The sequence below is a fragment of the Pipistrellus kuhlii genome, unplaced genomic scaffold (genome assembly GCF_014108245.1).
Source record: "Pipistrellus kuhlii isolate mPipKuh1 unplaced genomic scaffold, mPipKuh1.p scaffold_m20_p_1, whole genome shotgun sequence".
Taxonomy (NCBI): Eukaryota; Metazoa; Chordata; class Mammalia; order Chiroptera; family Vespertilionidae; genus Pipistrellus; species Pipistrellus kuhlii.
In genome coordinates, this window is record NW_023425404.1 from 185711540 (window position 1) to 185723746 (window position 12207).

The 12207-nt window shown below is 48.7% G+C and overlaps 1 protein-coding gene across 1 annotated transcript in view; it reads left to right on the forward strand.

Moving 5' to 3' along the window:
- SEL1L3 (SEL1L family member 3) overlaps positions 1–12207 on the forward strand; it is a 116484-nt gene that overhangs the window by 71061 nt on the left and 33216 nt on the right. The window contains exons 12-15 of the mRNA XM_036419145.2: positions 910–1029; positions 2749–2889; positions 7205–7267; positions 10433–10609. Of these exons, the coding sequence (XP_036275038.1) occupies positions 910–1029; positions 2749–2889; positions 7205–7267; positions 10433–10609 (501 nt within the window). The remainder of the gene's footprint in view (positions 1–909; positions 1030–2748; positions 2890–7204; positions 7268–10432; positions 10610–12207) is intronic.

Genomic DNA, 12207 nt, shown 5'->3' on the forward strand with positions numbered 1-12207 from the left:
AAATAAATAAATAAATAAAACTAACCAACAGAGAGGCCAGAAGGGAAATCATTTCCTTGTTCTCTGAGGCTTCCTTCTCAGATCCAATCCCCCCCTCCCCCGCCTGTGGCTGCATGGCCTGGGAAGCCCTCACCAGGACTCCTCGTGGTACTGCTGATAGATTCATTATGCCTAAGGGGAAGTCGAGAAACAACGGGTCAATTTAAAAAAAAAAAACAGCCAAATTTTATACTTCAAAAATGAATCATATTTTCTTCAGAGGAATCAAAGACCTGGGAGGCTGTTCACAAACCTCTTGTGCACTTTCCCTGCAGGTCAGTCTCAAGCGCCTCCAGCACATCCCTGTGTGCATCCTCGGAGCGAACCCACCCTCTTCTTTGCGAGGTGGATTGAATTTTTGGAAATAGCCCAGAGGTATCTGAAGCTGAGCCTGCTAAATAAAAAAGATTAGTCATGCAGGATAATAACACTTTGGGATAAAAAAAATAAGGTTATTCTTAGAAAATATTGATTTACCTTTTCGGATGCTACGTTAATCTGGCTCTGAGATCGGAGGCACAGGAGCAGACTGCTGAACAGGCTTATGCATCAGAAGTGGAAGTGGAATAGTACATTGTGTCCTCCCAAGGCAAAAGCTTCCATAGGAACAAAAATCCTCGTTTAGATACATTGGCTGTGATGCATTTGTTTAGAAAGAACTTGATCTGATGACATATATAGTGGACAACCCTCACTTATCAATTGTCCATAGAGTTTTCCTGGAGCAATGCCTGGTTGAAGAGTGACGTCCCATCTTGAGCATGCCCCTATCATTTAGATGTTTCCTGTCTCCTTCTCTTCTTTTCCTCCTTCTCTCCCTCCCTCCCGGCCTCCCATCCTTCCTTGCCTCCTTCCTTTCTCCCTTTTTAGGCATATGTGGAAGCAATTAGACTCAAAGATGATGAAACACTCAAGGTACAAACCAAAGAAGATGGGGACGTCTTTATGTGGCTGAAGCACGAAGCTGTCCGAGGCAACGCGGCGGCTCAGGTAAGGGTGTGGCCCACTGTCCTGAGATTCTCAGCGGTGACAGACCAGCTTATGCCGTGGTAACAAAATCCCCCAACCACAGTGGCTTAAAACAATGCTGGTTTATGCCATGCTCACACTACCTGCCCAGTGGGCATTGGTATGGGCTGAGCTCTCACAGGAACTCAAGCTGGCAGCACAGGCTGGCTCTTGGCGCCTCTTCTCAGAAAGTGGCACAGGTCACTTCTCACATTGCATTGGCCAAAGCAAGTCACTGGGTCTCTCTTGACTCAGGGAGGCCTGCCGTGTAGTCCTGCTCTGAACACAGACAGGGAGAGCACCAGTATAGCCAGTCCTAAAGACCACCCATGGACACTCCTTGCATGAGACAGAAACAAAAAGAAGCATCTTGGAGTGCAGGAGAGAGTAGATGGGCATCAAGAAGGCCATGAACTCAGCTAGAATAACAGAAAACTATGTGCCAAAAAGATCGACACGGTCTCTTGAACATGTTTTGTCTCTGGATGGACTTTTAAGATTTACTGGAAAGGACAGGGGGCTGGAGAATGTCCCCTACCTGCCTTTTAGCCTTGATTTCACTATGAAGCTGAGCTCTGGATGGGAGCTGGCAAAAGTTGATTGCACCGGGAGGGTGGGGCCTCCTTCCCAAAGGATTTAGCTTCATGCTCCTGATGAGCAGTGTCGAGAACCGCCTCCATGCTTCTGGGTCTGCTAGACCAGAAGACCAGAAATGGAAAGAGAAAGGAAACAGCAGAGAACAAATACATTGACAAGCACACATTTCAGACACTAGTAGTAACAGGTCTCCCACCCTCTGTAGAAGTCCTCCTAGCCTTTCAGGAGAAACTTCACTGGAAGTTGTATTTGGCAGAGAGTGGGTGGGGAAGAGGAAGGGAAAAGAAGGAGATGAGAAAAGAAGCAGAAAGAAGGCAGGACAATCAGGGGCCCACATGGGGCCAAACTGCTAACAGATGTTGCTACTGGCTCCATTCTCGGGCATCTGTCCCCAGCCTGCACGCTTTCTGGTGCAGGAAGGAGTTCCAGTGCACAGTCTGGAAGGGCCCCTGCTAGGGCCACTTCCAGGTGCTTAAGAGCCTGCATGAACTTTCCCAGCAATGGATGCTTCGTCCTTCATTCATTCATTCACTTTGTTGAGTGGTTTCTATGAGTTCTGCTGGGTGGAAGCTGAGGGGACAAGGGCAGACAAATCTCATTTTGGGGTTTCTATCCCCCAGAGGGCTCCCAGTCTTGAGTATAATTGTGAAGCCAGACTTGTGGACAAATGGTGGGCTAAGAAGAGATAGATGCCATAGAAAGACACCCTACTTGGTAGGGATGTACAAAGGCCCCGACGCTGCTCACTGGGCCAAGAGGGTGGGCAGTACCTCTAGACGGGGGCTCTGGAGAGAGGAGACAACGTGGTTTGGTCCTGGGTGCCATTGATTCATCCATGCACATGGATGTACACACAAGCACACACGCACACTCAGACGCATCATTTTCAACGTGTGTCAAGGACTTGCATTGACACAAGTCCACCTTTAGGGCTCTCTCCTCCCATCCTCCCACACACCCCTATTGGAAGATAACAGGTGTCCACCTCATTCTTGGTTCTCAGTAGGAAAACATTCCAAGCCAGCTTTGACCTCCCACCTTCCAAAACCTTACACTGAGCATCATGCAGGGAAGTCGTTGTTCTAAATGGCTCTTGTCTCGCAGCAACGCTTGGCCCAGATGTTGTTCTGGGGGCAGCAGGGCGTGGCCAAGAATCCCGAGGCAGCGATCGAGTGGTACGCCAGGGGTGCCCTGGAGACCGAGGACCCCGCGCTAATATACGACTACGCCATTGTGTTATTCAAGGTAAGAGTCACTCATTTTGTGCCGAAGTTGTGCCATTCTCACCAGACTTCCGGAGCCATTGCCTGTAGGCATGCGTCAGCCAGAGTCTAGAACCGGGGACCCTTGGAGTACGCTTCTGCTGCTCCTATGGGAGAGGGGTGTTTGCCGAAAGGGCAGTACCCTGGTCTCGGTTTTTAGTCATTAGTCTTAGGTTTGGCACCTGGATTCTCTGCTTTTGCCAGAGCTGTGGCATTCTGGAGGAGACGCCCCATGTTTTATGGATTGGAATGTGGCCACCAGCCCCCAAGGTGCTGCAATTTTGCCAGCAGGCGGTGTTGTCATTAAATTACAAACACACGTAAAAAGTGTGTGTTTGGGCTGCATCCCAGCAGTCCTGTTGATCAAATGAAGCTCTTGGTCTCAAGCCCTCGAAGAAGAGGGGGAAAAGTGGGAAGAGCATTAGCCTAGGACTCGGGATGGAGTTCAGGTCTCTCTTCTGCTGTGTCCTCAGAGTTACCCGGTCTCATGGGACAACACTGAATTAAATAATATGATGAACGGGCCTTGAGAACCATAAAACACTGTGTTTTATACAAAACAATAACAGTTCACAATGACGGAGCGTTTATTACCTGATTTACATGTATGAACTCGTTTAATCCTCACAGCAACCTGGCGAAGTAGGCACTGTGGTGTATTATTATTGCGGCTTATGTATATGGTAACAGGGGCACAGAAAGGCTTTGTAACTCTCCCAAGGTCGCACAACTGGTACATTTCAGACCTGGGACTGGGACCCAGGCAGTCTGCCTTCAGCAACTGTGCTCCCTAACCTCCCTCACCCCCCTATCCTCCCCAGACACAGAGATATCAGTTCATCAATCTGAGCAATCTGGAAAGTTGTTGGCTCCGGTCAGGAAACCCTTAGACCACATGTGTCAAACACAAGGCCCTCGGGCCAAATCCGTCCTGCCAGGCCTTGCAATGTGGCCCGCACCGCGCTGTCATCACTGCACTCCGCTGCGTTTCCATCACAATGACAGTTTATGACTGTTCAGTAAACCATTCGGCCCGCGATTTAGGCTGGATTTTAGATTTTGGCCCCTTCTCTGATTGAGTTCGACACCCCTACCTTAGACCCTTAGTCCACAGGAAGCAGCTGCCCCGCAGATAGCAAGGGTTTTCAAACAAAGGCGTGGATTCACGCGGCCAGCCCCACCTCCAGATCCACAGCTGTGGCCACTCGCTGATTAACAACCAGGACTGTCCTACGTGCCTAACCTCCCAAAGCTTTAAAACCTACTGGTTGTTATGGTTGCCAGATTTATAGCCTGGACTTTCTCTTTCCAGTTGTCAGATCAACATAGAAATGGTTTGACTCTTAGCCGTATGCCAATACATTCATGTGTTTGTTCCATAAACACTCGTTCAGGGCTGACAAAATGCCAGGCTCAGTGCTGGGTGGAGGGACATATGGATGTAGAGCCACGTTCCTGACCTCCGGGCGCTCATGCACGGATGGGGAAGGCAGGAGAGACCCGTACGGAGGAGGGGCACTTGTCCGACAGAGCTGGGGCTGGCCACTGCCCAGAGTGCACGACTCAGACCTTAATTCTGCCCACCGGGAACTCGCCATCTACAGGGAGAGGCGGACACATAAATAAAATACTCTGCAGGTGACAGTGTTTCCAATCCTTAAAGCTTTTTTTATTCTCTTGCATTTTAACTAAGTCATTCAGTCATGGGCTGAGGGATGCCCTTAATCAGCAATTAAAGGAAATATTTTTTAAAAATATATATTTTATTGATTTTTTACAGAGAGGAAGGGAGAGGGATAGAGAGTTAGAAACATTGATGAGAGAGAAGCACCAATCAGCTGCCTCCTGCACACCCCCTACTGGGATGTGCCCGCAACCAAGGTACATGCCCTTGACTGGAATGGAACCTGGGACTTTTCAGTCCGCAGTCCAGCACTCTATCCACTGAGCCAAACGGTTCAGGCTAAAGGAAGATTTTTAACTCTGGCCAGAGGTCTCTTTAAGTCTATTCCATGTGAACAGCCCCATGCAGAAAATGGGCTTTCCAAATGGGAAAGAGCAGTAACATACACTTGGCTTACTGTATTGTGTGGGTACCTGGCTAATTGTGTTCATGGATGGCACCACACTGGTGGCTGTGGTTTGCCCACAACAGCCAAGACCATCCCACTCTGCATCCATGTGAAGATGGTGCTTTGACTTCCACTGCATATCTGACTTCAATGAATTGATTCGGTGAATATTATTCGGCACTTACTATGTACCAGGACTTTACACTTCTCTCACCTACCTCCTTCCAGTACTACTCAGATCTCAGTATAATGAATAGTCGTTGTGCACGACATTATCCCATTTCTGATTAAGTAACAAGTATCCTGGAAAATCCCAGACCTAGAAATCAGAGTACCTGAGTTCTAGTTGCAGGTCTAACTGTGAGTTTTCAGATACCTCAGCCTCTCTGAGCACCCATTTTATTTCTTCAAAATAAAGAAGATGGAAAAGATCAACTTTGGCTTCAACCTTCTGTGATTCTGTTGCTTTCCCAGAAGTTAAAAAAAGGTTGTGCCATGGGCATCTCCAGTTATTCCAAATAGCCTCATATCCCCTTCCTCCTCCTCTCCCTCTTTAATTAAATGAAGTAATGGTGCACGTCTGAAAAATATTTTCATCTTCCACTTTGCTTCAGCTCATCGGTTTTACTAAATAGGTAAGTTAAAGTCTAATGGAAATGTGGTGTGTGTAATTTAACCTGCAGCTGGATTCACAGTTTTATTTTGGGTCTTGAGAAATAACAGAGATAAACATAGTCTGCATGTTTTCTGTGTCCTGCAAGGAGCTTATGAATCTTGATACTTTCTCAGCACAGAACTGAAACGGGAAAATATGGTGTGGGGATGCTAAGTGTGGGCTCTGGAGCCCGCTAGCCTGGGTTCGAATCCTGCCTCTACGTCTCACTCACTGTGTGACTCTGGGCAGATCTCTCAGATGAGAAAGACAGCCGCACCTTGGCGGGGTTGCTGTGAGGATTAAAGATGAAGGGACAGTGCTGGACCCTCGTTAATTAACACAGGAATGCTTACTAGTGCTGTCTCCTTTACTATAGAGCTAAGTGTTTAATTAGAGGTAAAAGTGGGATTCATTGCAAAGCCTGCTCACCTTATATTATACTAGAGGCCCAGTGCACAAAATATGTGCACTGGAGCGGGGAGGTCTGGTCTCTCACAGTCCAAGAGCCTTCAGTGGATGTCCTCCTGCCACCGCCGCTGTGCTCACCAGCTGTGAGCCCGGCTTCTGCTTGAGCGGTGCTCCCGCTGTAGGAGTGCACTGACCACCACGGGGCAGCTCCTGCATTGAGCATCTCCCCCCTGGTGGTCAGTGCACATTATAGCGACCGGCTGTTCTGCTGTTTGGTCGATTTGCATATTGCCCTTTTATTTTAGGGTATGACCCCATCAACCACTCCAAGGGGCATGTGTGGGGGGAGAGGTGTCTGTAACAGACTGAGTTTGCCCTTTTTGCTTGCCATCCTTGTCAGAGCCATGTCAAGAGAGACCTACGGAAACCCCCTATGCCCCCACCCCATCTCATTCTCAGACCCATCATTTCCCCACATGGTCCTGCCGACAGCTCAGCACAGTCCCGCAGAGGTCCTCTCTTATAACAAGAACCTCAAAGCCATTTCTCTCTATGGTATACAAAACACCTCTGCTGGGAAAACTTGATTTTACTGGAAGAACCTTGTTCATTTCTGTCGGTGTCTGACACAGCCAATTCCAAGGGTCCTTACTCCTTCAGAGAAATTCTCAAGCTGGTTCTGAAGCCACATGTCCCACCCTGGGGACTCCGGTGAGAAGCCCTGGGGCTGCAGATGACAGCCTAATAACTCTTTCCTGTTGAACACAGATCAAGTGCTTTGTCTGGCTGTAGATTAGATAAGCCCCAGAGAAACACATCCAGGATGACCAAACTCATTCAACCTCATTCCCGGCTTCTCCCAACAGCACCTGTGGGTTGACAGACAGGCCTGTCACCCGTTGATAAATGGGGGCTTTAGTATGGATGCCTCTGCTCCATAGATAGAAGCAAAATGATGATGATGATGATGATAATGATGTACAGCACTGCTTATAAAAATCTTTAAGATTAGATTTATAATGAAGAAGGCTTGGGTTTTTTTGTTTGTTTGTTTGCTTTTGTTTTTAAGTATTTTGTATGAAACACCAATGTATCTGTGTGCTATTTTTGCGTGCATGGTGAGTTTCTTTTCTTAGTAATCTTTGCTGTTTATTATTGTTTAGGGTCAAGGAGTCAAAAAGAACAGACGGCTCGCCTTGGAGCTGATGAAGAAAGCAGCTTCCAAGGTAACACTTTTGCATATTGTCAGAGAAAAACATTCGCACCACACACACCCATTAGAGAGAGTAAATGGCCAGCGTCTCCCCACAAAGCCCCAAGGTAGACATGGGGTGGGGAGGGAGGGTTCACTATTGTTGCAACATTAGTCATTTTTGAGCTACACACATACAGAAACCCACTACAATGGGGACGGCAACTCTCAAAAGCAGAATTCACCTTCCGTCAATAGAATCCAGGCCAATTTTGTTTGAAGGCTAAAATTATAATCAAGGCTGCCCATAACAAGCAGCAGGGGCTCCTTGAAAGTGGATGGATATAAATGCCATTGAATTAGGAAAACCGAAAGCCTAATTCCTTGGAAGGTTAACCCCGTCATGGCCAAGGCCCACTTGCTTGAATAATGGGCCAGTTTATCAAGGTTAGGGCTAGGTTTAGGAATTATTTTGCTTTCGCCACTATTTTCTCTTCAATGTTGTCACCAAGCCTGCTGCTTGTGATATAGCCCTACAGAATGGGGGTTAGGATGTCCCTTGTTGAGGGGACACACACACACACACACACACGTGCATACATATCCCTGCATGGAATCATACGCCCAATGCGTGCCCAGCCACACATGTTTACTCATGCATATGCATGTAGATTTGCAAATAAATAGACTTGTAGAAACCACTGTACTGTTACAGCCTTACCAGGCCCCCTTGATAGCCCTTCCAGCTCTTGACTGCTTCTCCATCCCCAAGGCCACTCATGTTTGCCTCTCACAGATCCTGCAGTGCCCAGGCTGCTCTTCCTCACTGCCTTTCTGTCGGGAGCCCCGAGTTTCTCTGTTTCTGTAAGTGAGGGCCTGGAGTGAGCAAGCTGTGAGGCTCTCCTCCACCTGTGTGGTGGCAAGAGGGTATCGGACCCAGGGGCAGGGAACGCCCCCGAGTGCACAGCAGCTCCTGACCCCAGCACAAATCACAGTGCAGAAAAGGAAAAGCAGCTGAATGCTGGTCACAGGAGGCACTAGTTTCAGAGCGCCCTAAAGTGGGACTGGGAAGGAGGGGGGGGGGGGGGGCATGTCTTTCCTGGCAGGTGTGAAATTTGCATCTCTGTGGCCATTCTGGCGGAGCACTGGTATCTGACGTGCTCTATTTGGGGTGTGTTTTTAGGCGGGTTAGATGAGCATTGAGGGAATTGCCGTTTTTATGGCCAGGAGTAGTCAGATCCTTAAAAATGGTGAGTGAGACTCACTCATTCCCTCTGTGGGGAGTTACTCAGCCCCTGCTCTGCGCCAGGTGCTGTAGTGCAGGTTGCTCATAGTTTGATATTTTGGATTTAGCCAAAAGTCACTTGGAGGCAAACCTGTTGACCGAGCAGTAAATGTCTGGAACAAGGGATGAGTAAGAAACAAAACAAGCCTTACCTGGATAGAGTGTCGGCCTGCGGCGAACTGACGGTTCTCAGGTTTGATTCTGGTCAAAGGCACATGCCCAGGCTGTGGTCTCGATCCCCAGTAGGGGGCATGTAGGAGGCAGCCAATCAATGATTCTCTCTCATCATTGATGTTTCTAGTTCTCTCTCCCTCTCCTTTCTTCTCTGAAATCAATAAAAAAAAATTTTTTTTAAATAAAAGAAAATAAGATTTCTTGCAAGATTCCTGCATGGGGTCCAAATACAATTCCTAGAGGAGTTCTGCGTACATCGGGTGATGGCAGGCACCTGTGAATGAGCCTGTGGCCTCTGCAGGAAAGCACTGTCAAGCCATGTGGGTGTGCCCGTGTGGAGGTCTGCTCCAGAGCTGGCTCCTGCCTCTTCATACTGCGGCCTGTTCTATTCCGTCATTGAAAAGCACAAGTTCTGCAAGACCCATTGGGAGCCTGCCTCGCCCCGGGAACTGTGCGAGGCTCGGGAAGAAATGAGTGGGTCCATGGCATTGACTCTTTCCCGAGCATCAGCTGTCCGGGGACCCGCAAACTTGAACCCACTCTGGATCCTCAGGGTGTCGGGTCTGGGTTCCATTGTGTTGAGCATCTGCATCCCGAGGGTGGCTTTGGTTCACCAGTTGGATACTTTCCTGAGCATTGACTCTGGGCCAAACACCAATGTAGGTGCCTGGAATATAGCACAAAGGTCCTTGCCCTCAGGGAGCTTCCATCTGATGGGCTGTGTTCACTTCTTTCTCTTGGTCTTCTTGGCCCCCTGATTCCACATGAGGACCAGCAGGTGTAGCCTTTTGGGAGCTATGAAGAAGGGAAAGGCTGCAGGCTAGGAACTTAGCATCTACTGTAAAGGGACACCCAGTCTTTGCTTGTGAAAAGGGAGGTGAAAGAGATTTGGCTCTCACTTAACAAGTCTCGCAGATGCGAGGGCACTGTTTGCCCCACTTCTTTCCCCCTGCTTGTTCGTGGTCTCATGGGTTGGGCAGGAAGGGAGGAAGGAGCGCCGTCTGTCCAGGTTTGCACACACACCGCTGTAGGCCTTCAATCAGCAGGCTGGAGGCTGCCATTGAAAGCTGGGGAGAGCAGAGGCCACCTGAGAGTGTGATTCAGCAAGAACAGGGAGGCTTGAGGCTAGAGTCACTAACCAGCCCTCACCTGGTACCAGCCCCAGTTCAGACTCCATTCTGAAACCCTCTTCCCTCTTCCCCACCCTCCCCTTCTGCCTCAGCCCCGAACGGGGACGCTAAGCAGTCACAAAGCACCTGTGACTGCAAGCAGGCTGTCGCAGCCTCTTTCTTCAGTGGGTTCGTTGGCGTGCAGGACAGTCATCAGCAGATGGGCAGAGCGGTCACCTGGAAACCGTCCCGCCAGGGCAGGTTGCAGCCGCCCGGTGCAGCCGAGCACGCATGGATGTCAAGGGCAGCGTGGATGCTGCAGGACAATAAGAGGCTTTTGCAGTCAAGGGCGTCGTGTCAGAGCCCGGAGGAGCCGAGTGATGATTCGGGGCTGGCGTGGCTGCCGAGCTGGAAGGCAGGAATCCCAGCGGCAGCCGCGTGGAGGCCACCTGGGAAGACTCTGAATTGGGCTCATGTGTTCCAGCTCTCAGCCTCTCTTTCATGCCATCTGCCCAGAAAAGAGCCTGGAGAGGTTTTGTTTAGACTCAATCAGAACACTCTCACAACAACTGATTGTCTTTAGGTTTCATTACAAAAAATAATAACAATTCTTTCTCGTTCTACAATCCAGGGATTGCATCAGGCAGTCAATGGTCTGGGATGGTATTACCACAAATTCAAGAAAAATTATGTTCAAGCGGCAAAGTACTGGTTAAGAGCAGAAGAAATGGGGAACCCAGACGCGTCCTACAATCTTGGGGTCCTGTACTTGGATGGCGTTTTCCCAGGAGTTCCTGAGAAGAACCAGGTGAGTAAGGCTGGAGACAAGCTGGGCAGCTGGGCAGTCCCTCGTTCATGACACCCTTATGAAGGTCACTGTGTGCCCAGTCCAGACAAGGTCCCAGAGGTGGTACAGACACCACCCAACACGCAGACCACATACTCGAGAGGCAAAAAGGTCCAGTTAGGAAGGTAGAGAGTGGAGAGCAAAGAATGGCATTTAGGCACGTGCCAAGAATGTGCTAATTGATCTGACCTGAACAGTTCTGGAAAGGGGAAATGTTGAAGGCCAAAGCAGTCAAGAGGGCTTCCTGGAGGAGGAAGGCTTGAACTGAGGAGAGAGGAGAGATGACACAAGGTGAGGATGTGCAAGAAACCAACAGTCAGTGTAGAGTTGGAAGAGAGCTGGCTTCCGATATGGTGGCTTGCCAGGGTTCTTTTCCCAGCCTTACAAAGGGTTCAGCATTCTGGAGAAAGGGCTGGATGATTAAGAAGGAGTCCATGGACGAAAGATAGTTTTGATAGGTACTCGGGGAGGGGGGGGGGGGGGGGGGGGGGGAGGGGGAGGGGGAGGCGGGGGAGGGGTGTGTGTGTGTGTCAGAGGAGCTTCAAGCTGAAGGAGCTAGAAGACTCTCCTTCTTCACCAAGGACCCCTGCTTTTATTAAACACAATTTGTCCCAAGGCAAGGTGGAAATATACACTTCAAAGGGTATGGTATCAAAGGGTTTTGGGAATAGCCTACAGCTGTTCATGTGTTTGGCCAACAGGAGGCAATAAAATGCCCTGAGCTGTCTGGCAGTTAACAATCATCCTATTCAGGTTTTGGGGAAGTGCCCTTTAGCCGTTTCCAACATGTAAACTACATGTGATTGAACCCTGTTGAGCTCCCTAAGCTTCACCAACCTTTGGGTAAAACTCTTGTAATTATTACATTCTGCAATTGGTTGCCAGCAGTGGCCTGATATGAGAACAGATTTAAAAATAATGAAAACAACAGTGATCAGCTTTAGTGTTTGTTGAGCACTTCTCTGTGCCAGACACTCACCAAGAGTTTATATGCTCAGTCTGTGTCATCCTAACTACCTCTGGAATAGTTACTATTAAACCCATTTTACAGAATAAGCAACTAAGGCTCTGAAATGTATGTGACAGCATCATACATTCTTGGAGTCAGAACCTGGATCCCTAGGTAACATGGAAGCCCCTTCTTTTAATAATAATATTGATGATGATGATGATAATAATCTGAGTACCATTACATTTAACAAGGTTCATTGAACACCTACCGTGTGGGGCGCTCTTCTAGGCATGGGGATACAGCAATGAACTAAAGAGTCTCTGCTCCTAGGAAGCTTACATTGCAACGGGAGAAAAAGGCAACAGACTATTAAATATCATATATGAGGATGTTATGGGGAGACATAAAGCAGAAGGAGAACAGGGAGGGTAGAGGTTGGGGAATATTATTTTATAGAGGAGATCAGAGAAGGTTTCTCTAACAATGTGACATTGTACAGGCTCCTAAAGGAATCTTGTGGGTATCTGGGAGAAGATTTCAGAAAGAGGGAACAGCCAGGGTAAAAGCTCTGAGAAGCTCCAGGAACAGCAGGGAGGCCAGAGTTGCA